Genomic DNA, 26883 nt, shown 5'->3' with positions numbered 1-26883 from the left:
GTTCCTCCAGCTCTACACTGTGTTGTCACTATTACCACAGATGTCTGTTACAAGGCCACAGACTCTGCAACTGTCGAGAGTATGCCTTCTTCTTCCCTGCCTTCTGTAAAGTCTCCATTCCCTTCTCACACTCTTCCCATCCCCTCCTCTCTCTCATCTCTCCACACAAGTTTCTCTACTTCTGGCTTCCAGTTTATGTGCCAAAGTATCTTAAATCTATCCCCTTTAGACTGACTATGGTTAGTAGGATTCTTAAGAGTGCATTCTCCCTATTTCTCAGTTCTTCCTGTTTCTGTCCATTTCTTCACAATGACAAAGTCGCCCACATTCTCGTCTCTGTTTGAAGACCTGTCATTTTCCTTCACATTTGGCAAATCATTTTCTGCCAGTTATAACACGATCTCACTAACAAGCCTATTTTCCCCTTTCCAAGGTATTTTGTTTGCTCATCCATCTTTGTGTGCACCAGTAATGTAGGTCTGACTACATCAGAGGGTTACCAGTGGTTTGGGAAGATGATTCGACATCAACTTGGTAGACTATAAAATCTAACCTTGCTAGTGACACATACATTCCACTGAACTTAAAACAATCATCTAATGATATCATTCACTTCCCACTTTTTGTTCAAGGTGTCTAAAGAAAGGGGAGTAATGTCCTCAAGATATTATTGGTAGACTATTAATGCAGAGACCCAGATAATGTTCTGGAGACATGGGTTTGAATCCTAGAACAGCAGATGGTGGAATTTGAATTTAATAACAATCTAGAATTAAGAGTCTAATGATGACTATGAAACCATTAATGATTGTTGGTTTTAAAAAAACTATATGGTTTACTAATGGCCTTTAGGGAAGGAAACCGCCATCCTTACCTGGTCTGGCCTACGTGTGACTCCAGACCCATAGGAGTGTGGGTGACTCTTAACTGCTTTCTGGGCAATTAGGGATATGCAGTAAATGCTGGCTCAGCTAGTGACAACTATATCCTGTTAACAAATAAAAATAAGAGAGTAAAGCAATGCATTTACACACAGGTTAAAATAAGAGGCAAGATAAAAAAGAGGTACAAATTGTATTAAAAACATACATGGATCAGTCTCTGAATTGTTTGTGAAGAATTGTGAATAGTTAAACATTTGTAGGATGGAAGTTGATGGAAGTTCCTTTATCCTGATTTTTTTTTTTCAACTGGTTTTCTTTACCTGAAAAACAAGAGTCATTAAGGTATGGTGACCTTCAATGCATGCTAACACTCGTACCCAACATGGCACATATGATAGTGTTCAGTCTCACAAGTCCACTCGAGTAGAGTTGAATCTGGCTTTTTAATTGTTGTCCTTATGTTTGCTACAGAATGAACACATAAACTATGTCTGCAGTTTGGGACATAATCTATAGACGATGGCTTGCTGTTAAGTAAAGGATTGTTAGCCCCCTTTTATCTTTGTAGTAGCTGCAAGAGATCATGGTGCAGTCTGAAGTTGCTTTGAGAGCTTTAAGTTTTAGATCCCATTACTCCCACAAAAGTGTTTTTTTTTAACATCTGTAATTATTATCTCTATAGCAGTCTTATTTCAAGAGAGTACATTTTGAAATTAAAAGCTAAAAATGTTCACACTACTTCAGGTTTCTGACACATGGTCTTGACACTTCACCCATAGGATGAATGAATTGAGTTTGTTTAATTATGAAGGGTGAAACAGAGTTAATTACATAAACAAACTGCACATTGTCACACACATTTATTCTCTTAGCCTCAGTCAATAATATCTTCACTGTTCTAACTTGGTATTTCAGGGCTTCTTGACTGTTACACTTCTCCCTGTGAACATACAGAGGCCTTCCCCTTAATTTCCCCCACTCAGCAAATGAATTTATACACCTTCCAGTCTCTAGTTCTAATGGTTTGCACTCAAAATTAGCCTTACTTTTCTCTTTATATGTAATTTACACTTTTAATGTTGGAGACTGTAATCGATGGGACTGATTTTAATTTTTAACCTTTTTTTTCTAACCAAATAGCAGAGATTTTATTACGCACCGCTGGAGCAGGTGGGACTTGAATCTGGGCTCCCACTGCAGCAACTTAACTCGCAGATATTTTACTGTGATTGATTCAATCCAATATCCTCAATTTTTTGGGATTTGTTACAAACTTTTGTTTAAAGATTTCTGGTGGAGGCATCATAAGTTAACAGGACTGCAATATGTAAATGTTACCTCCCACAATAATTTATACAAATAGAAATCTAATTTAATAATAAAATGTCATCGATCTAGCAGTATTTCCACGAGTAAGACAACTGGCATTTCCATTTGAAACAGAGTCTAGTGTCATGGCAGAGATTATAAGAGTAAGGAGGTTATGTTGGAAGTGTACAGAACTTTGGGTTAGGCCTCAGCTGGATTACTGCATGCAGTTCTGGTGGAGATTGTGATTGCACTGGAGGGGATACCAAAGAGCTTCACCAGGATGTTGCTGGAATGGAGCAGTTTAGCTATGAAGAGAGGCTGGATAAGCTCAGGTGGTTTTCTTTAGAGCAGGGAAGGCTGAGAGGAGACCTGACAGAGGTGTATAAGATGATGAGGGGCATAGACAGAGTGGATAGAAAGCAGCCGTTGCCCTTAATTGAAGGGTCACTAACAAGGAGGCACACTTTTAAGTGAAAGGCAGGTGTAGAGGGGATTTCAGAAAAAATTCTTTTACCTGGATGGTGATGGGAGTGTGGAATGCACTGCCTCGAAGTAACCTCTCAAACTTTAAGAAATACTTGGTGAGCACTTAAAATATCATAGCATTCAGGGCTGTGGGCCAATTATGGGACTAGTATAGATTTAGTGTAGTTTTGGTGGGACAGACTCGATAGGCTGAAGGGCCTCTTCTCTACTGCCTGATTCTACGTGTGGTCCATTTAAGATTTCAGGAGATGAATATTAAATAAATGTTAGAAATGCTTATCATGAAGCAGATCAAAACAAATAGTCCCTGTGGAATACCTGACATGTTCTTATGTAAACTGCATAGTCTATGCTATTCTTATGGCATCCTTTTTTTTAATGTCCTGCTTTTGTTTATGAAACAGCATTGAATAAAATACAGAGCACCATGTGAGGTCGCGGGCACACTGGCTAAATACGAGGCTATAAACCAAGGCATTTCTGTACTAGCGTGTGAAAACTTTGCAAAAAGAAAAAGTCCTGACCATCCCGGATTATAATTGATATTATTTAATAGCATGCAACTGCCCTGGACACACAAAATGAAAGTAATGTGTTTCTTGAGTTGAGATTTTGATGCACGACCACTTAAGAAACTCTGAATTAAATAATTCCCCTTGATATTCTCTTGGATTGTTTTGAACTTAGGAAACACATTCTCCATTCAGGGATGTTCCATGCCTTTTTAATTATTTTATGGTTAGTGAGTATCAGTTGCAAGTCCAGCATTTATTGCCTGCCCCTAATTTCACTTGAGATAGTAATGGTGGTGGTGGGCTGCCATTTTGAACTGCTGCAGCCAATCTGGTCAAGTGCAAGCTGTTATCTTTGACTGTCAGGAAGATTGTAAAACAGTACATTATTTGAATGGAGAGAAACTACAGAAGTCAGTTGTACAGAGGAACTGGGTGTGCTGGTACATGATTCACAAAATGTTGGTGTGCAGATGCCGAAAGTGATTAGGAAGAAAGCAAATGTTGGTTCTATTGCAAGTGAAATCAACTATAAGAGTGGGGATGATGTGTTATGGTTGTGCAAGCTGTTGGTGAGACATCTGGAATACTGTACATAGTTTTCATCACCTTAAAGAAAGGCGAAAGGTTATTCTAGCATTAGAAGCAATTCAGTGAAGTTTTACTCGACTCTACAGGCATGGGGTGGGTGTCTTGTGAAGAAAGGTTATACAGGTTGAACTCACGGCACATTGGAGTTTTACAGGAGAGGTGATCTTACTAAAATATAGAGGGTCTTACTAAAATCAGTGGGTCTCCCATTTAATACTGGTGATGAGTTTTTTTTTCTCTTAGGATAATTAGTCTGGAATTCTCTTCCCCAGTGAGTATTAGAGGACGGATCATTCACTTATTCAACGCTGAGTTAGATTTTTGATTTCCTCAGCAATGGGGCCCAGGGTTGTGGGGAACAGACGAAAAATGGAGTGAAGGCCATAATCAGTCATGATCTTACCGAATGTTGGAACAGACTTCAGGGGCCGAATGGCCTACTCTGCTCTTAATTTTTGTGTTCTCATGATTCACAAGATCAAGGGAAGAAGTAGGTTTGAGGTTGTCTGTGCAGTGTCAGTAAAAACACCAGTAAGTATGAATAAGGGTATAAAGTATTTAGCCCATTAGCCTAGAACAGCATGTGTAAATTTGAACTTCCGTGGTCTCTTGCACAGAATATTTAACATCCTTAAATAGGTAAATAAACATGATAAAACATCTGAAGACATAAAGCTCTGTATAACATTGCCACAACTATTGACAGTAATTGAATACATGCAGGCTGTCAACATATCTTACTGTCTGCATTATTCAAAACTGACTAGTTGTGATCCACTGGTGATATTTCCAGAACTGTTTTTAGAGAGTACTCTGGCATCAATACTTACTGCTCAAATTTTACCCGAGTAGATATTCATACATTTACTTTTCCAGTTCTTCTTACCCCTCATTGACCACAGTTCTGTATCAAACTATCTCGAATCAGCTGACTGCCTTGGAGTGCAGTTGGGCCTTACCAAAAGGTCAACCTATAATGTAAATGCTGAGAAAGTGCTCAGCCGGCGATTATATGAAGCTGGGTAGGTGCGGGAAGACAGCCTTTCCAGTGGTAAACCGGTGATGAAGTGGAAGCCACTGTCTCCATATGCCTGGTTTTATACTTGCCCGAAAAGGGGTTTAAAGGCAGAATTGGGGTGGGTGTCCTTAAAATCCAATGGGTGCCCTTCCCACTGCCTATCCACCCACCCCTCACCTATATGGAATTCTTCGACCTGGGTGTGGATGAGATGTTGGGTGACCCATTCACTTAAGGGCCCCTGATAGTCTCAACCTACTGTTTCATCTTCCTGCATTTACCCACAGGGAGGGAAGACCTAAGTCATACACGAAAACCATCAACTTTAGCTACTTGATTGCCTGTTGGCGGTTGCATGGTCGACCGTGTAAAATGAGTGTGGAAAGAGACTTCTTCAGTGGTCCCCTGAGTCTTATTGAGGGGCTCCTCTGGAGAAAGGTGCAGAAACCTTGAGTCAAAGCAACTAAGATGCTTCCAGTGACCTTTTAACCAGGGACGGGATGAATGTGTAAAACTGGGGCCATGGATCCCTTTCCAATCCACCACAAAGTAATGCATTCTTTAGAAGCTAAAGTATTTAGGACATTAATTGAGGAGGCCATGTCTGATTGTCCAAAGCAAAAAGAACATGAGATGAAAAAAAAATAAAAATTAGGCAAAATCCAAATAATAGCCAAATGTCATGTGAGTTTGATTAGACAATAAAGGCCCAGAATTTGCTGCCAATAAAATTTGGAGGTGATAACAATATCCTGATATTAATAGCTCTGACCACTATTAATAAAATTAACCAGCAATTGTGACCAGGAGGGAAAGTTGGTGAATTGCAAATTGTCACATGTGACATGGGATCATAACTGTAGGCTAGTAACAGGCCATTCAGCCCACTCCATGCCAATGTTTGAGCTCCATCTAAGCCTCTTCTCTTTTTTATGTAAATCCACCATCTGTTTCCTTTTTACTCAAAGGCTTGTCCAGCTTCCACTGAAATGTATCTCTTGTAGTTACTCCAACCACTCCATATGGTAGCAAGTTCTGCATTCTCACCAACCTGTCGATGCAGATTATTTTTTTCTGAATTCCTGATGGATTTCTTGGTGACCATCTTATATTGATGACCTCCAATTACACTTCAGTGGCATTGTGGTAATATAGTAATCAGAACCTCAGGCTATGTTTGGGGTTACGTGTTGAAATTCCACCATGAAACCTGGAATTAAACTAACAAAAAAAGCTAGTCTAATGTTGACCATGTAACCATGTAACCATTGTGATAAATGTACTTTCTGATTTACTAATGAAATCTGTTTTCCTTATCTGGTCTGGCCTACACGTGACTCCAAATTCCCAGCAATGTGGTTCTCTCTTAAACTGCTGTCTGAAATGACCTAGACAGTCAGTCAGTTCAACGACATTTAAGGATGAGCAACAAATGCTGGTCTTGCCAATGATGCCAGTATCCCATGCAAGTATAATAAAAAAACACATGAGTTGCAGCTCTCGTCATTCACTGAACTCTCCGATGTTTCATTGAGATGCCCAGTGAGGGCACTATTGCCCTCACCATGCTGTGATTGGTTCACACTTTTAGCAGCTTAAATGCAAAAAGTGTTTGAGGGACTAGTTCTGTTGTTGTGAGATGTTTCAATTCAGCACATTCTCCACCACAATATAATAGAAAAATAAGTAGGTGGAAAGGTTTTTTTTTAAAAGAAAGACCCTATTTATTAGTTATTTATATTCAAATTTTAAAGGCAGAAAAATATACTTTTCTCAGTGGTCAGACATCTGTGCAAAGTATCAGTGGAGGGCCACCTTCTTGTCTCTATACCTACAGGAAAAAAAAAAGAGCCTCTGTTGTGCACCTACCTCTCACAGCCCAGCATAGATTTTGAAACTTACCTTGCCTCAATGCAGTACATTGGCAAACAAATTAGAAGGTTGGCCACTGACAGAGGTGTTAACGAGAGTCCTGAAGGAGGCGAGGATGTGATGGACACATTCGGGGAGGGAAATCAGCATTTCAGGCCCAGATTGCTGAATATTAAGCCTCATAAGGGGGTTAGTTAGCTCAGTTGGCTGGACAGTTGGTTTGCAGTGCAGAGGGACACCACCATCATGGCTTCAGTCCCTGCACTGGCCGAGGTTACCATACTGCCCTTCTCAGCCTCTCCCCTTGCCTGAGGCATGGTACCCCTCAGGTTAACTCACTACCCATCCTCAGTCTCTAATGAGAGAGCAACCATATGCTTCACTGGGCCTACGGCAACTTACTTTACTGGGATATCCATTTGGGCCATTGTGCCCCTACCATTTCTTTGAAAGAGGTATCTAATTTATTCCAATGCTGTTCTCATTCTCCATAGTCTTGCAGCTGTCTTCCCTTTGATTATACAGCATGGATGTGGAAAGAATGCTTTCCGTTATAGAAGAGTCTAAAACTAGATTTTACCCCGTCATTTCTAGCTGTTTTGCCAGATATGATGCCTTTGTCCAATTGTCCAATCTCCGTCTAAAACGATGGTAAATCACAAATCCCACACCAACAGACTCTTTCTTGATTACACTCCAGGTACCGTGATGGGACCATGAGAGCCTAGTTGAACAGGAAGGTTGTACAGCAGTACATGAGCGCAACCTTACTCCACATGCTCTCAATACGTTGGTCGTGTGAGATTGAAGTAACCAACAAATGTAAATTAATAAATGTGCTTTAACTCTAGAAGGTTTTTATTGCTGCCAGTGTAAATGTTCCCAACTGCTACTAGCTTATCCAATAGAAACATTCAAATCTTTACTGTCTACATGATCTCCATCTGTTTACTTTCCTTGCTGATTTTCTAACTGGTCAAATGGATCCAACTGCTTTGGCTGTTTTTCTTTGGCATTAACTAATATTTACAAATTAAACAAATTAATTGCTTGCAGACTTACGTGCAGGAGAGCTGAGTGACTAGCCAAATGTACCCTGAAGCTTCTTATGTCAGTGAAGCCTCTCGGTGTTGGTTTTCAAAATTGACTGGCTTTAGTTATGTTCAAAATTCAAATGACAATCAAATCTCTTGGCCTTCCAGAATTGTAATATGTCTAACTATTTCACTGGCTATTAATATAAGTCCATTAGGTTTATTTTTTAAAACAACCTACAACTCAGTTGTTTCATTTGGATTTTGAAATATATATAACTCCGCTGTATGCTTAAATTATATTTCTACACTAAGCTTAACATATATCTCTTCTGTGTGCTTAATCTAAAGACGATTGTAGCTTTTTCCCAATAAATGGCCTGAAGGTAGTGTTCGTAATCGGAAAGGAATGTTTTGCAGTCCTGATATCTTTTGGCCTATTCAGAGCATTTGAAACAATAACTTGGTTTGTGTAGTGAATTGAGGGTTGAGGCTATCAGCACTCAGCATTAATAAAGAATAAATTATAAAGCAACCTCTGGTAACTGCACATGTGCAGTTAAAAGCAGGAATGTGGATTTTGCTGTCTGAGTTCCTCCTGCTTTTCTGGAAGTTATACTATACCGACATCTCACCCAGAGACTCACCCCAGCTGATCAGGCCCTCTTGTGGCACAGTAGTAATCCCCCTAACCCCTGAGCCAAGAAACCTGGGTTGAAGTCCCACCAGCTCCAGAGGTGTGCAATAACATCTCTGGACAGGTTGATTAGGAAAATAGGTTATTAATTTCATGGAGGCAATGGCCTAGTGGTATTATCACTGGACTGTTAATCCAGAGACTTAGATAACATTCTGGGGACCCAGGTTCGAATCCCGCCACGGCAGATCGTGGAATTCGAATTCAATAAAATACCTTAAGAATCTAATGATGACCATGAATCCATTGTCGACTGTCGGAAAAACCCACCTGGTCCAGTAATGTCCTTTAGGGAAGAAAACTGCCATTCTTACCTGGTCTGGCCTACATGTGACTCCAGACCCACAGCAATGTGGTTGACTCTGAACTGCCCCCAGGGCAATTAGGGATGGGCAATAAATGCCATCTAGCCAGCAATGCCCTCATCCTGTTAATGAATAAAGGGATATTGTTACCGGACATCAGAGCCCAAACAGTAAGCTGACTTGATAGACCATATTTTGAGTTGTTTTGGTGTGAATGAAGTGGTCTCTCGTTGAAACATGGGCATGGAGTTCTGCAGATTTTACCTTAAAGATAAAACAGAAGCTTATTAGCAAAAGAAATGAAGATCAAGAATAAACCAGACCATCTACTTAATACAAATTAAAAGATTTTTAAATACACAGAAAAAGTATAACTCCATTAATCCTAAAACACTCTTTTATAAATTGAAAGCACAAAGCAAAACAGATTTTGCATAGTAAAATCTTCTGTACTCAAAGCAACAGGTACAGTACTCACATCAGAGTACACCACAAATTACTTGTGATTTCAACTTTTACACCGAAATTGTAAATGGATTCAGCTCTAAGTAAACTCTTCAGGGTTTTATCCCAACATATCTGGTACGTGACTAACACTAACTCGTCCCTCTAAGGTGTCTTAATTCACTTACATATCCTTCCCTCCTCAGGAGAATGACCTGAGCCAACTTGTTCCAAGGAATTCACAGGCTGCCTCACTCAAAGTAAAACCTAAAAGTCTCACTGCCTAAACTATAGGTGTTTCCCTTAAGCATGAAAAAACACTCCCAGAAATCTCTAATAAACTGAGGCTCCAGTATTCACCTTGCTGGGTGGTAAAGCAGTCTAAAATAAATAAAAGTCCAGTAACGTTGCACAAAACCCATTCACACTAAAGCCGCGCTCAAAACTGTTTTAAAAGAAATCACAAGTTAATAATTAACTTCATACACACAGAAAACCGACTGGTTACCAACTCAACAAACAGAAACCCAATCTTGCAATAAATAATATTAAAATACATATTGGATAAGTACACGAATAGGAAATATTTGGAGGGATATGGGCCAAACGCAGGCAAGTGGGACTAGTTTGGTTTAGGAACATGGTCAGTATGGTCTAGTTGGACTGAAGGGTGTGTTTCCATGCTATATGACTGTATGACTTTGTGTAAAAACCCACAGTTTACATTACAGTTGAAATACCTGAATTGATGTGGATTTGCGCATCTTAGCTGTTACCCATTAAACTACAAGTAAACGTTAGAACTTAACAGGTGCTCAGCCTTAATTATTGCCAAAAAAAACTTTGGCAGAGAATTAACTTTTTCGGTATGGAATTGAATCATACGCAAATTTAATTGTCGAAGAATAATGTTTTTAGCTCTCGCTTATTTTCTCTTTCATCTTGCACTTTCCTAATTCACTTTTTCTTTCCCTTTATTTCATTTTTGTACATGACTCAGTATTGAACTCCATGTCCTAACTAACACTTCCTGGTTCAATGTCTGTAAGGATGTGCAGTTTCAAGTATAGTAATATACACACCAAGAGGAACAGTTTCCATCACTAGCTAGTTAACTAGGAGTTGCATCAGATATAATAAATACGTTTCAAGGAAGGTTCAGAGTCTTTCTTTTTTGAGAAATACGACTAAATTCATGTAGTACTGGTTTAAGAAGCAGGTTTTGGTGTGGAGTCAAGAATATTACAGCTCAGATTGTTTTAATTGTCCCACTGCCTGACAAAAAAATTTGTAGCTGATATAGTAAGAAGATCTCCCAGCAATAGATCCGTTGCCAAATATTTTTGTAACCTTATCAGTTCTGGGGCACCTTTTTCACCATCTGCCAAGACTGAAATATAAAACACAAGTTAAAGTAAAGCTGAAATTTTTCCTTTTGGAGACTGTGTTGGGATGGGTGTCGTCAATGTCGACTAACTTGCTGCTCGCGCTGCCAAGAAAATTCGCCATATCCCGTGCCAGTCGGCTAAATAAGAGCTGGCTGGTGAGCTTTAGCGAACCACTTGGTCTGGGGGAGGCCACAACTAGAGCACCCCTGCTCACCAGAAAATGGCAGTCTGTCAGAGAGCGCCAGCTTCTGGGTCCTAAAATACATTTGTCATGGCTACTTTTCAGGGGCTCCAACAGCAAGAAGGTAGGTTTTTGTCTTGGGTGGTGTTAACAGGAAGTCCAAGAGTTATTACAGCATTGCTAAGGGCCGTTATACCCATTGTGTCTGCGCTGGTTATTCAGCATCTATCCATTCTAATGCTGTTAATAAATATTATTATAATTGTGAGGGGCAAAGATAGCTTGGATGGAAAGATATATTTCCCCTCAGTGGAGGGATCAGTGACTGGGGCATAATTTTAGGATAAAGAGGAGGAAATTTAAAGGGTATCTGAGGAAACAGTTTTTCACTCAGAGGCTGGTGGGAATCCAGAACTCACTGCCTGTGCTGTAGGCCAAGTACTGGAAAATGGAATTGAAATAATTGGGTCATTGGTTTTGGCCAGCACTATCTTAATGGGCCAAAAGGCCTTTGCCTGTGCTGCAGACCTCCATGACTCATTTTCTAGCACTTGGCCCATACTTCCAAATGCTGTGATATTCAAGTGATCAAGTGAAATATTTCCTACATATCTTGATGGTTCCTGCCTCCACAGTAGTGAGTTCCAAACACCCACCACTCTCTAGGTAAAAAAAATACTTTCCTGAAATCCCCTTTAAATCTCCTCCTCCTTGTCTTAAAACTGTGCTCCTTGGTCATTGACCCCCCACTAAGGGAAGCTATTTAACGTCATAGAATCCAAAGAATCCCTACAGTGTGGAAACAGGCCCTTTGGCCCAACAAATCCACACCGAACCTCAGAGCACCCACCCAGACCCATAACCTTGTAACCCACCTAGTCTACGCATCCCTGAACACTATGGGCAATTTAGTATGGCCAATTCACCTAACCTGCACATCTTCGGACTGTGGGAGGAAACTGGAGCACCCAGAGGAAACCCACGCAGACATGGGGAGAATGTGCAAACTCCACGCAGACATGGGGAGAATGTGCAAACTCCACACAGACAGTCGCCCGAGGGTGGAATTGAACCCCGGCCCCTGGTGCTGTGAGGCAGCAGGGCTGATCACTGAGCCACCGTGCCATCATAGAGCCATATAGCACGGAAACGGACCCTTCAGTGCAACTCATCAATGCTGACCAGGTTTCACAGACTGAGCTAGTCCCACTTGCTTGCATTTGGACCATATCCCTATAAACCCTTCCTATTCATGTACCTGTCCAAATGTCTTTCAAATGTTGTAACTGTACCTGCATTGACCACTTCATTTTGCAGGTCATTCTGCGTACAAAGCACCTTCTGTGTGAAAAAGTTGCCCTCTCAGGTCCCTTTTAAATCTTTCTCCTCTTCCCTTAAAAATATGCCCCCTAAATCTGAAATCTCCCACCCTAGGGAAAAGACATCTGCTATTCACCTTATCAAGCCCCTCATGATTTTATAAACTTCTACAAAGTGACCCCTCAACCTCCTAAACATCAGTGGAAATGTTCCAGCCTCTTCTTATAACTCAGATCCTCCAGTCCAGGCAACATCCTGGTAAATCTTTTCTGAACCCTTTCCAATTAATAATATACTTTCTGTCGCAAGGTGACCAGAACTGTGCACAGTACTGTGAAATTGGTATTACCAACATCCTGTACAACCTCAACATGACATCCCAACTCCAATACTGAATGGTCTGAGCAATAAAGGCAAGCATGCAAAATGCCTTCTTACCCACCCTGTCTACCTGTGATGCAACTTTCAAAGAACTCTGTACCTGAGCCGTTAGGTCTCTATTCGACAACACTACCAAGGGCCCTACCATTAATTGAATGAGTCCTGCCCTTGTTTTACCAAAATGCAATACCTCGTATTTATCCAAATTAAACTCCATCTGCCACGCCTCAGCCTATTGGCCCAATTGAATAAGATCCCTTTGTAATCTTTGATAACCACCTTCACTATCCACTATACCATAAATTTTGTTTTCATCTGCAGACTTACTAACCGTGCCTCCTAAATTCTCAACCAAATCGTTTATATAAATGACAAACAAAAGTGGACACTGGTGACAGGCCTCCAGACCAAAAAACAATCCTCTACCACCACTCTCTATCTCCTACTGTAAAGGCAATTTTGTATACAATTGGCAAGCTCGCCCTGAATCCCATGTGATCTAACTTTACTAATTAGTCGACCATGCAGAACCCTGTCAAAGGCTTTACTAAAGCCTATGTAGGCAATGTCTACTGCCCTGTTCTCATCCATCTTCTTGGTTGTAACCTCAAAAAGCTCAATCAAGTTTCTGAGACATGATTTCCCACATGCAAAGCCATGCTGACCATCAGTCCTTGCCTCTCCAAATGCATGTAAATCCTATCTGTCAGAAGCCCCTCTCGCTAGTTACCCACCACCAATGTCAGATTCACAGATGTATAGTTCTTAGGCTTCTCCATAAAACCTTTCTTAAATAAGGGCGCAACATTAGCCACCCTCCAGTCCTCCGGCACCTCACCCGTGGCTATAGATGATACAAATATCTCTGCTAGGTTCTTCGCAACTTCTTCCCTAACTTCCCACAATGTCTTGGGACAAAATTTGATAAGGTCCCAGAGATTTATCTGCCTTTGTTTTTTAAGGCCTTCAGCACTTCCTGTCCAATAATGCAGCCTGTTTCCAAGACATAAATATTCATCTCCAAAGTTCCCTAGCCTCATTTCTTTCTCCACAGTAAAAGCTGATGCAAAATATTCATTTAGCATCTCTCCCATTCCCTCTGGTTCTACACATAAACAGCCTTGCTGATCTTTAGGGAGCCCTATTCTCTTCCTAGTTGCTCTTTTGCTCTTAATGTACTTATAGAATCTCTTTGAATTATCATTAAACTTATCTGCAAGGCTATCTCATATCGCTTTTTTAAATTTATTAATTTGTGGGATGTAGGCATTAGTGGCTGGCCAGCATTTATTGCCCATCCCTAGCTGCTATTGAGAAGGGGGTGGTGAGCTGTCTTCTCAAACTGCTGCAGTCTACCTGCTGTGGGTTGATGCCCAATGCCCTTAGGGAGGAAATTCCAGAATTTTGACTCAGCAACACTGAAGGAACGGCGATATATTTCCAAGTCAGGTTGGTGAGTGGCTTGGAGAGGAACTTGCAGGTAGTGGTGTTCCCAAGTATCTGCTGCCCTGTCCTTCTAGATGGAAATGGTAGTGGGTTTGGAAGGTGCAGCCTGAGGATCTTTGGTAAATTTCTGCAGTGCATCTTGTAGATAGTAGCAGTAGTGTGTACTGAGTATTGGTTAGTGGGAGTGGATGCTTGTGAGTATAGTGCCAATCAAGTTGGTTGCTTTGTCCTGGATGGTGTCAAGCTTTGAGTGTTGTTGGAATACCAGGCCCCCAGCAATTCCCTGGCATGTCTCTGTTTGGCTTGTGCGATTACAGATGGGTTGTCCCAGTCGAATTCGTCTCCCTCATTGTCCGTGTGTAGTGAGACAAGTGAGAATTGGTCGTGCCTCTTGGTGGCTAGTTGGTGTTTGCATATCCGTATCGTCAGTTTTTAATTCAAAAGGAATGGATACTCGAAAAGCACAATCCACTGTTACCTCTGAGACAGACCACAACAAGAAGACGCAGCACGACCAGACTCGCTTATCACCCTACCATATATCAAGAACATTTCAGAGATGACCATAAGACTACTCAGACCCCTAGGTACCAGGGTAGCCCACAAACCAACAACCAACCTACGACAGCTACTGACGAATGTAAAGGACCCCACTGCCACAACCAATAAAACTAATGTAATATACAAAATAACATGCAAGGACTGTGAGAAATACCACATAGGCCAAGCTGGGAGAAAACTGGCAATATGGATACATGAACATTATCTAGCCACCAAGAAACACGACCAATTCTCACTTGTCTCACTACACACGGACAACAAGGGACACAAATTTGACTGGGACGACACATCCATAATCGCACAAGCCGAACAGTGGCACGCCAGGGAATTCCTGGAGGCCTGGTATTCTAACCAGAACTCTACCAACAAACACATTGAATTAGACCTTGTGTACAAACCACTGAGAAACAGAACTGGAAGTGGTACCAAACACCCCAACAAACTGAGGCATTTAAATAACAAGCGGGACAGGACACCAACGCTTCACTAGAGGCACACTGACAATGTGACCTAGCAGGGTGAAAAAATGTTTGCAAACAAACCCACTGGCTCAGCGAGCATGTCTACAACCTCAGAGAAACAGATTTAACATTGCTAGTCCGGCATGACTCGTCTTTAGAATTCCACACTGGAAATATTAACAGTTTTTCTCTCCCCACAGGTACTGCCAGATTTGCTGAGTTTCTCTAGCATTTTCTGTGTTTATTTCAGATTTGCAGCATCAGCAGCATTTTGTTTTCATATAAATATTCCTTGAAACTACTTCAAGAGCATGGAGTGGCACGGTGGCTCAGTGGTTAGCACTGCTGCCTCACAGTGCCAGGGCCCTGGGTTCTATTTCACCCTCGGGAGACTGTCTGTGTGGAGTTTGCACATTCTGTCATGTTTGTGTGGGTTTCCTCCGGGTGCTCCGGTTTCCTCCCACAGTACAAAGATGTGCAAGTTAGGTGGTTTGGCCATGCTAAGTTGTCTGTAATGCTCAGGGCGGTGTAGGTTAGGTGCATTAGCCACAGAAAATGCAGGGTTTCAGGGATGGGTCTGGGTGGGATGTTCTTCGGAGAATCGGTATGGACTTGTTGGGCTGAATGGCCTGTCTCCATACTGTGGGGATTCTATGATTCTGTGAGCAAAGAAGTTATCCCTTGTGTCTTGGACAATATTCATCCATCAAACAACATCACAAGAACAAATTATCTGGTTATTATTCCAATGATGCTTTTGTACACATTGGTAATAGTGACTGCACTTCAAATATACTTCATTGTCTGTAAGGCACTTTGAGATGTCTGGCGATCCTGAAAGACACTAAAGTCATAGTGATCTACAGCACAGAAAAAGACCTTTCGGTCTATCATACCCAGAACGGTCAAAAATAGCCACAACTATACTGTGTAGAGCATTTGCACTCTGTACGTGATAAACAATAATACCTTCCGGTCGCAAACTATTTTAACTCCCCCTCCCACACCCTGGGTGACATGTCCATCCTGGGCCTCCTTCAGTGTCACAATGATGCCACCCGCAAACAGAAGGAGCAGCACCTCATATTCCACCTCGGGAGCCTACAGCCCAATGGCCTAAACATGGATTTTACCAGTTTCAAGTCTCCCCACCCCGGCCTCGCCCCATGATCAACCCTCCCTCTCATCCCCGTCTCCTTGACCTGACACAACCTGTCCATCTTTTCTCCCACCAATTCACCATTCCCACCTCACTGACCAATCCCCACCACTGCCTACCTGCACTCACCAATCACTATCCCATCTATCTTCCCCAGCCTCACCCCTCCTCTCTCTGTTTATTTCTGAGCTCTTCTTCCCTTCCCCATTTCTGAAGAAGGGTCCCAACTCGAAACATCAACATTCAAACTGAAACCGCCTGGCCTCCTGTATTCCTCCAGCTCCACACTGTGTTGTCTCTGACTTCCAGCATCTGCAGTTCTTGCTATCTCACAACTATACTTTTTAGTACTTGGCCCATAACCTTGTATGCTTGGCATTGCAAGTGCACAACTGAATACTCCTTAAATGTAAAAAGGCCTCTATCGCCCTTACAGGCAATGACTATATTAATGCAAATCTTTCTTTTAACATATGAATGGCTCTGTATTCACTGCAGCTTCTGTACAGATAATTTAGTGCCATACATGGTGCACCTTACTTCAAATTAATAGGTCAGTTTTTCTCTTGAAAAGAAATGTTGTTTAGTGACCTGCAAATGTTGATATGTTCCCACCCTATAAATAGATTGAAACAAATAATTTTGGAGAAAACCGTAACTGTCATAGTATGTCGTGCGTTGCCCTGGTTTATCTCAGTCATTACAAACATTTTTATTGTTCTGTGCAGCTGCTTCACATCTGTATTGAGGGCTGGGGAAACTGGCGCTGGTCCGAGCCATTCAGTGTGGACAACATAGGCACATTTGTTAGAAGTATCCAGTACAAGGGCAGAACAGCATCACTGATCATCAAAGTGCAGCCACTTAACAGTGTGCAAAAACAAGTAAGTTTCTTTCATGTGGTTGAGTATGAAGGCCAACCATTTTCTTTATGTATTCTAACCCTTTAAATACAGAAGAGAGATGTTGAAGTTTGTGGTCTGTAAATATGTTTTCCATCTTATTATGCTTTTGAGAAGATCTGCCTTTAAAAGCTGAAGCTAAATATTTAAACATGGGAGAAACAAAAAGTATATATTTTTTGAATAAAGGCTCAAATAAGAGATGCCTTTTAAAAGATGCTGCACAGTTCTGCTAATCGTTTAAACATTAGTTGCTGCATTTACTTACACTGACTCCACATGATCTAATAATATCTGTGGAGAATGTCTTAGAAGTATAGAGTAGTTACAGCATAGAATCTCATGGTGAGAATTCTGAGTTTAAGCTCTTTGTTGTTGACTTGTCAACCAGTAGGTCAATGTTTCATCATTTGTCCTTTCAAAAACCTTTGGAAATTTGAAGTTAGGCTCCCATTTGATCTGTTGTTCAGTTTAAAAAGGCTCGAGTGCATTTTAAATTGTTTCTTCACAGCTATATCCTCTTCTTGAAGTAATCCTTATTGGATCCTTCCTGATGATCCATTGTCTTTCCCATACTGGGATGCACACAGCATGCATATTATGCAGAACAGCACTCCTGAGAGCAGAGAAAGCCAAACAACTATTTGATAAGTGTGTTGAAAATGTCGAAGGATATTGGCAGATAAAAGGCAACATGGGGATTTTTTAATTCTCTCATGACAGGAGAGTCAATAGCCAGTGGACATCAATTTAAGATAATTAGCAAAAGAACCAGAACTGAGACAAGAATTTTTTTGCAGCAAAGTTATCATTTGATATGGGTAAAAGAAATGCAGACTCAATAATTGCGTTCAAAAGGAAATTGGATAAATACTAGGGTTGAGGGGGGAACATTTGCAGGCAGAAGGCAAGTGAATGGAGTTAATTAGATAACTGTTTCAAATAGATGACACAGGCACAGAGGGCCAAATGGCCTGCTCCTATGCTGAGATTCTGTGCTTCATTAAAATCTGAAGAAATCTGCAAAATAAGCAATATTTTCAGTATCAATGTTTAAATACTTAAGCTTGATTTATAATCCAATGTTTAAATGCAGTGCTAACAATATAGTTAGAATCTGGCTTAGTACCTTGTGCACAACACACAGGTATGATTGCGGTATTTTCAAAATAATCCGTGTGTATTTGAAAGTCTATGAAGCGTATGATTATTATGTGCAATATTATCCTCTGTAAATATGAAGAGTTTTGTTTATTTCTGCTGGTTATTCTTCAACCCACATGTGCAAGAACCCAATATTGGCAATACTGTTTCCTCTCAGATAATTATTTGTGGAAGACAAGCTATTTGCAGTTACTTAAACCTGGACGTGGAACTGAAGGTGGTGCAGCATTGCAGTGGGCAGGATGGACGCGAGTCGATCAAGGAACATCTTTGCTGTTTGCCACTGAATCAAAAGATACCATCTTTTGTTCTTGAGAACACGGAATTCACTGAGTTGTGCATCAGGGTTATGGGAAATGACACAGACTGGTCACCAGATGTGCGCCTAGAGACTCTTCAGTCTGAAGACAGCACCGTTATTCAGGTACTGAAATCACTTGGACAGCTGGAATTGAACTTAGTTGCAGTATTAACTCATCCATCCCCTCTATCCTGCTTCCCCATTCAGTCAGATTGTGCATAAACTGTACCTTAGCACCTGCTTTATTTCTATCATCCTTAATACCCTTGCCTAAAGATAATCTATCAACTTTAGTTTTTAAAGTTTTTGCTGGTTTTCTCCTTCCATCCCTAAAAAGCCTCAACAGCCCTCAAGAGGGAGAGAGTTTCAGATTTCAGTCTTTGTATGAAAATATGCTTCCTGACGTCATCCTGAATAACCTGGCTGTAATGTGTTCTGTACTCCCACATTGGAGGAAATTGTTCCTCACGATCCCACCCTCTCATCTCCATTAGTCATTTTCAAGACCTCAATTGTTTCTTAAGAATGTGTTCTCTTGTGGGGAAGAGCATAACTAGACACTGCCAACGTACAATTGTCACCAAAATATCCAACAGGGAATTCAGAAGAAATGCCTTTGGCCAAAGGGCAGTGAGGATGTGAAACTCGCTCCCGCAAGAAGTGGTTGAAGTGAATAGTATAGGCACATTAAAGGGAAACTGGACAACCGTTTAAGAGAGATGATGAAATAAGAGACTCAAATGGAGCATAAATGATAGCAATGCACTAGTTGATCAAATGGCCTTCTTTCTGCACGTATATTTTATGTAAACCATTGGATCATCCACTAACCTTCAACATTGAAGGGAAAACAAGTCCAGCCTGTAGCACCCAGCCCTGCCGGGTCTTCACCATTCCCCCAGACCTCCCCCTTACTGAGGATGAACGGTCAGTCCTCAGTAAAGGACTCAGCTTTGCCCCCCTCCACCCAAACATCGACGAATACAACTTACGTTTGGACAGTGAGCAGTTTTTCCGCCGCCACCTCCGCGCTTACTTCTTCAACTGTGAACCTAACCCTCCCCCTTACTGACCCCTTCTCCCGCCTCCAACACACCCCCTCCACCTGGACACCACCTCAAGGCCTCCTACCCTCCCTCAACCTCTTCATCTCTAACTGCCGTCGAGACATCGATCGCCTCAACCTCTCCACCCCTCTCACCCACTCCAACCTCTCCCCCACAGAACGTGCAGCCCTCCGCTCCAATTCCAATCTCACCATAAAACCCGCAGACAAGGGAGGTGCAGTTTAGCATGGCGCACTGACCTCTACATCGCCGAGGCCAGATGCCAGCTCTCTGACACCTCCTCCTACCGCCCCCTTGATCATGACCCCACCCCCGACCACCAAACCATCATCTCCTAAACCATCCACAACCTCATCACCTCAGGTGACCTCCCACCCACAGCCTCTAACCTCATCGTTACCCAACCCTGCACCACCCGCTTCTATCTCCTTCCCAAAATCCACAAACCTGAATGCCCTGGTCGACCCATTGTCTCCACCTACTCCTGCCCCACCGAACTTATCTCCCACTATCTCGACTCCATTTTCTCCCCCTTGGTCCAGGAACTCCCTACCTACGTCCGTGACACCAGCCACGCCTTCCACCTCCTCCAAAACTTCCAATTCCCCGGTCCCCAACACCTCATCTTTACCATGGACATCCAGTCCGTATGCACCTGCATTCCCCATGCAGATGGCCTAAAGGCCCTCTGCTTCTTCCTGTCCCGCAGGCCCGACCAGTCCCCCTCCACTGACACCCTCATCCGCTTGGCTGAACTTGTCCTCACCGTCAACAACTTCTCTTTCAATTCCTCCCACTTCCTACAAAGGGGGTGGCCATGGGTACCCGCATGGGCCCAAGCTATGCCTGCCTCTTCATAAGATACGTGGAACAATCCCTCTTCCAAAGCTACACTGGCCCTAAATCCCACCTCTTCCTCCATTACATCGATGACTGTATCAGCGCCGCCTCTTGCTCCCATGAGGAGCTTAAACAGTTCATCCACTTCACTAACACCTTCCACCCCAACCTTAAGTTCACCTGGACCATCTCTGATACCTCTCTCTCCTTCCTGGACCTCTCTGTCTCCATCTCTGGCATCCACCTGGAAATCGATATCCATTTCAAGCCTACCAACTCCCACAGCTACCTAGAATACACCTCCTCTCACCCACCTTCCTGCAAAAAGGCCATCCTCTATTCCCAATTCCTTCACCTCCGCCGCATCTGCTCCCAGGATGAGGCATTCCACTCCCGGACATCCCAGATGTCCTCGTTTTTCAAGGACCGCAACTTCCCCTCCACAGTGGTCGAAAATGCCCTCGACTGTGTCTCTCACATTTCCCGCAACTCATCCCTCACACCCCCTCCTCGCAATAACAACCAAAACAGGATCCCCCTCGTCCTCACATACCATCCCACCAACCTCCGGATCCAACGCATCATCCTCTGCCACTTCCGCCATCTGCAATCCGACCCCACCACCAGAGACATCTTTCCCTCCCCACCCTTATCTGCTTTCCAGAGGGACCACTCTCTCCGTGACTCCCTTGTCGGCTCCACACTCCCCTCCAGCCCCACCACCCCCGGCACTTTTCCCTGCAACCGCAGGAAGTGCTACACCTGCCCCTATTTGTCCCCCCTCACCCCCATCCTATGCCCTAAGAAGACCTTCCACATCAAACAGATGTTCACCTGCACATCTGCTAATGTGGTATACTGTATCCACTGTTCCCGTTGTGGCCTCCTCTACATCGGGGAAACCAAGCGGAGGCTCGGGGACCGCTTTGCAGAACATCTACGCTCAGTTCGCAACAAACAACTATACCTCCCAGTCACGAACCATTTCAACTCCCCCTCCCATTCCTCAGACGACATGTCCATCCTGGGCCTCCTGCATTGCCGCAATGATGCCACCCGAAAACTTCAGGAACAGCATCTCATATTCCGCTTGGGAACCCTGCAGCCCAATGGTATCAATGTGGACTTCACAAGCTTCAAAATCTCCCCTCCCCCGACCACATTTCAAAACCAGCCCAGTTTGTCCCCGCCTCCCTAACCTGTCCTTCCTCCCACCTCAAGCCCCACCCCCATCTCCTACCTGCTAACCTCATCCCGCCCCCTTGACCTGTCCGTCCTCCCTGGACCGACCTATCCCCTCCCTAACTCCCCACTTACGTTCACCTTTACTGGCTCCAACCCCGCCTCTTTGACCTGTCAGTCTCCTCTCCACCTATCTTCTCCTTTATCCATCTTCTATCTGCCTCCCCCTCTCTCCCTATTTATTTCAGAATCCCCTTCCCCTCCCCCATTTCTGAGGAAGGGTCTCGACCCGAAACATCAGCCTTCCTGCTCCTATGATGCTGCTTGGCCTGCTGTGTTCATCTAGCTCTACACCGTGTTATCCCAGCCTATACAAGCTGTCCTCATAATTAAAACATTTTCGCTCTTGTATCTTTGTGAATTGTTGGGTGTGTGGGTGTTGCTTATGAATTTGTAACGTTGAGCAGTGTTAATACGATACTGATTTCATTTTCAAGCATGTGTGAACACCCAGGAGATATGTTACCTGCTGTGAAGAGAGTAAGCAGTACAATGTATATGTACTCTTAATCACACAAGATTCTCCTTATGTTTAATTATGAAGTTCAAAAAGTTGACAACTCCCCATTACTTATTTTAAGCTTTTATAAAATTAAAGCCTGTACTGCTTTTAACACAGTGTTCAACTGGAACTGATATAGATCTAGACCATACAGTGCATTCATCAGTCTCTTCCTCATTTGACCTGTGTGCTTGGCCCAGTAACTAAGTGTTAAGTGAGACAAGTTTATCCTTTGTACTGAATGTTTTTGAACTAGTGCAAGACAAGGGACCCAAAATGTCAACTTTCCTGCTCCTCTGATGCTGCCTGACCTGCTGTGTTCCTCCAGCTCCACACTGTGTTGACAAGAATGACTTTGCACCAGCATAGATGATGAAGTTGGCCCATAATACACCAATCAAGATGACTTCGCAAAGTTTGGAACTGAGTTAAATTCACTCTTGCCTCAAAGAGTATCCAGTCCGTAAAAAGAGAAAAATAGAATGAGCTTCAAATTGTCAAGTGGAAATCTGTTTGATTTTTATTTTTACTGCATGGGTTCCTTCAAATAATTAACTCTTTGTTGTGGATCACTGCAGGTTCCCAATTCAAATGGCTCCATGTTGCATGTGTGGTGTACTTGTCTGAACCTGGATGTCAAATCCCCTGTACAACAGAGAGTGGTGAGTGTGCTACTCTTTTTCAGCATTTCCAGAGCTCTGGTACTAACTAACAACAGTTCTGTCACATTTATTCACTCCCCTAAATGCCATTCTGCCAGAACTAGAAAGTTCAGATGTGTAGAGTTAAGGTGAGGGGTTCATTGGGATAATACTGTGCTGCCCTCCAAGTCAGAAGGCACACTAAAGGAGTATGGAGCAATTAAGTCATTGTAATCATCTAGCAAGTGGACTATCACGTGTAGAAGTGTAAAATTGTTGATTTCAGTAGGAAGCATAGAAAAAGAGGATATTATCCTACGTAAGACCACACCTACATCTGTGTACAGATTTGGTCTCCTTACCTTAGAAAGAAAATACACTTGCTTTAAGGATGTGTGTCCATTACTAGATGGATTCCTGGTGTGAGATGATTTTCCTATGTGATGAGATTCAGTAAAGTAGGTCTATATTCTGGAAATACAGCCTGTGGAGGCATGTAATCCCCAGCTCATTGTCTCAGGATAAAGGAGCTACCATTTAGGATTGAGGTGGGGAACAATTGTTTCTCTCTGAATATTGTGAGTCTTTGAAATTCAGTTGTGAAAGCTTGGTCAAGGAGAATTAAAAGCTGGGACCGATAAATCGTTGGCAGTAGGCGAATCAAAGTATAGAAGGGTTAGGTTTTAAAGGAGCTCATTTAGATGCCCAGCAAAGATCAAACATTTGGAGTTCTGTATTAAGTCATTGTAATCATCTAGCAAGTGGACTATCACATGTGGAAGTGTAAAATTGTTGACTTCAGTAGGAAGCATAGAAAAAGAGGCTACCGAGTTACAAAAAGAGCCAGACTGGATTTGAAATGTTAACTCTGTTTCTCTCTCTTCACAGATACTGCCAGACCTGCTGAGTTTCACCAGCAGTTTGTTTTTATTTAATTCATATCACCAACATCTACAGGACTTTGCTTTTATTTCAGCAAAGGACTCATTGACTGGCAGAGCATACACAATGGCCACATTGCATATTCGTGCTCTAAGTTCTTACACTCTTGCGTTTTACAACTGCTTGAGTACGGTTTCTCCTTAGCATCTCTTTTTTCCAAGACACTCCTTAAAACCTGCCCCTTTTTGCAAATGTTTGGTCTACTGCTCAGTGTCAAGTTTGATAGCTCTCTTCTGAAGTACCTTGGAATGGTTTACAATGTTAAAGATGCTCTATAAATGCGATTTCATGTGGTATCATCGATAAGATTGGAACTGCCTCCAAGACGGATCAAATCTGCAGGAGTATATTTTGTACTTGGGAAAGTATGGCATAACATTATTTTACTTTTCAAACCACAATGTTGTTCTTCCCTGCCCTCCCCTTGCCCTTGCCCTTCTGTCTACTGACAAACTTATTTTTGTAGCAAAGGCACGTTAGGTTTCTTGTGTTTGAATTGCAGCTGTTTCTCAGCCCTTTGTTTGTCATGAGGAGCCATCTCCCTGATCCCATTATTCTACACGTCGAGAGGCGAAGTTTGGGTTTGAAAGATCCACAAGTCATTGCTGGAAAGGGGCAGGAAGATCCCCTTCAGAATGTTGAACCAGAAGTCGTGCACCATTTGACATTTCAAGCAAGGTAACCATAAAATTCTTGCCAGTGACAATCAATGACCACTTCTTCACCTTGTTCCAGACATTCTAATGTATGCTTACAATGTGCTTTGAACCTACTTTTTGAATTCTCAGTCTGAAATACTTGCCTATGTGTAGTGGTATTTCTAAAGGGTATAATTAGTGGTAAATTGTTATGTTTGCCTACATTGTACATTTTGTACTCTGATGTAAATTAAAGCATCAGTAGGGAAGGGTGGGAAATGTACTGCTTCTGTCGTCATTCCTGTATTTTGGTCAGCAGATATACTGATGTAAACTGTTATGTGACTTGGCATGTTGGGCAGGTTGGCAGAAAGTGAAGCAGTCAAATGGAAAGAAAGAAAGGGTTGCTTTTTCTCGAGGGTCATTTGTGGCCTCAGGTCATCCCCAAGTGCTTGACAACCAATGAAGTATTTTTGAATTGTAGTAAGTGTAGAAAAACTGGCTGCCAAATTGTTCATAGCAGGTCTTGAAAACAGCCATACGCAAAGAACAGCCTCTCAGTTTTAGTAGTGCAACTTGAAGTAGTCCTGTTTCTGAAGCTTAATTCAATTTACATCTGTGAGTAATGTAGTAAAAACAAAATCAAGGTGTGGTAGACACCCTTTGTAATGCAGGTCAACCAAGGCAAATAGAATGATAGGAGGCACTTGTTCAAGATACTGCCTCTGTCAAAATTGTTTGGAATTCTCTACCACAGAAAGCTGTTGGGGCCAGTTCTTTAGATATTTCAAGAGAGAGCTAGGTGTGGCCCTTGTGGCTAAAGGGATCAAGGGGTGTGGAGAGAAAGTGGGAGTGAGATGCTGAAGTTGCATGATCAGCCATGTTCATATTGAATGCAGGCTTAAAGGGCTGAATGGCCTCCTCTTGAACTTATCTTCTAAGTTTCTGTGTTTCCGTAGGCTGGGTTTTGCAGGGTGCTCTGGTCCTTGACACCCCCTGCAGCCCAGCTAAGAGGGTGGAGAGGGAGAATCTGTCTGGTATCTAGACAGCTGCCCCATAGCGATTGAATGCCGGGAGCAGCATTAATTGCTTAGCAGTGAGAATCCCATCTCATTTGAGGACGATGTCAAGCAACTGGAGGTCCTGCAGCTGGGTTATTATAAGAGAACCAACTGCGAGCAGTGGCCAGTGCCCTGCACCATGGGCACTGCCACCCTGCTGAGGAGGCCAAGTGAGTCAGAGATCACAGTGAGGGGAGTAAGATGGATGGGGGCCTAAGCTCAAGTGGATGCATTTGGTTAATTATCTTGTCAAGGGTGCCCCACGATGAGCCCAAGTGTTGTTTGCACCCCGCCTTGCATTACACCACTGCATTTCCCATGAGGTCTAGGTCTCCCTCAGCTGTAGGTAAAGTTCCAGCAGGGATAGGATGAAGCCCTTAACCAGCTGTCTTAAGAGTTCTTGTGTTCCTCAAGGGCAGGCAGACAGCCCCACCCCCACACGTCCTCGCAAAATTTCAGACAGGTCAGGACGAGTGGGTAGATGATGGAAAGGCTGGCTGATGGATTTTACATCAATCACCAACACCACCACACCCCCAGCCCCCTTCCCAGCTACCCCCTACCTTCAAATTGATTGCTAGGGAGCCTGAGATCCATTCCCATGTGACAGATCCACTTTTATGCAGATTGTATTGATATAGGATGGTGAAATATGCATACCGCATGTTACAGAATCGTGGAATTATATAACACATAAGGAAAGCATCCTTCCCATTACATTCCAAATCAACATAACTCACTGAATTAGAAAAACAAAGCTCCTCATTTGTCCTCTGTTTCTTTTGCTAATTGTTCTTAAGTCCTCGAGTCACTGATTGCCATGCCACTAGAGACAAGCTCTGCCTAATTACGCCATCAAAACCACTCATGATTTTTGCACACTGTTATCAAATCCACCACCCCCATTGCCTTCCCTCCTCCAAGGAGAACATTCCTGGCTTCTCACATAACAGAATTCTCTCATCCCTACACTGTACCTCACTAAACTCTTGAAATTCTTTATAAAGCATGTGAAGAGGCTTTCTTCTTCATTTGTTGATGCGATGTGGGCATTGCTGGCAAAGCTGGCATTTGTTGTTGTTGCAGAGTTGGTGTAGTACTTATGGATTGGAAGGCAGGACGTTAGAAGTTGTCTGTAAAATGATGGAGGGGGAAGAGTGCGTGGTCCCTTTAAAAGGTGTGTTTTTTAGGCTTGGAAATGAAAAGAACTGCAGGCAGCAGCAGATGCACAGAGAATTCTTGAAATTGAAGCATTATATCAAAAGGCTACACTGTTAGTAGGCAAAACAGCATTTTTACCAAAGTTTTTGAATTTAGCCAATTAATTTAAACCAGGCCCTAGACACCAAAGTCCAATTAAATTTAAATCTGATAGTTTTGACAATCTCGGACCAATTCTATTGTAAGAAATTAATAGGTCATCAAGGGTATAAAAGAAGAGAACATTTAAAAATTGGTGTGAGAGCCAACTGCCATCTGTTAAGAGAACAGCTCTCAACAGCCATCGGCTCTAAGGAGAGATAAAATCACTG

The 26883-nt window shown here is 42.6% G+C and overlaps 1 protein-coding gene across 1 annotated transcript in view; it reads left to right on the top strand.

The window, feature by feature from the left end:
• Positions 1 to 26883, top strand: part of LOC109928501 (intermembrane lipid transfer protein VPS13B-like) — a 196723-nt gene that overhangs the window by 75220 nt on the left and 94620 nt on the right. Inside the window, exons 10-13 of the mRNA XM_048596230.1 lie at positions 16780 to 16935; positions 18275 to 18541; positions 22648 to 22731; positions 24155 to 24330. Of these exons, the coding sequence (XP_048452187.1) occupies positions 16780 to 16935; positions 18275 to 18541; positions 22648 to 22731; positions 24155 to 24330 (683 nt within the window). The remainder of the gene's footprint in view (positions 1 to 16779; positions 16936 to 18274; positions 18542 to 22647; positions 22732 to 24154; positions 24331 to 26883) is intronic.

This window comes from Rhincodon typus, chromosome 4 (genome assembly GCF_021869965.1).
Source record: "Rhincodon typus isolate 14 chromosome 4, sRhiTyp1.1, whole genome shotgun sequence".
NCBI lineage: Eukaryota > Metazoa > Chordata > Chondrichthyes > Orectolobiformes > Rhincodontidae > Rhincodon > Rhincodon typus.
This window is presented reverse-complemented; position numbering and strand designations above follow the sequence as displayed.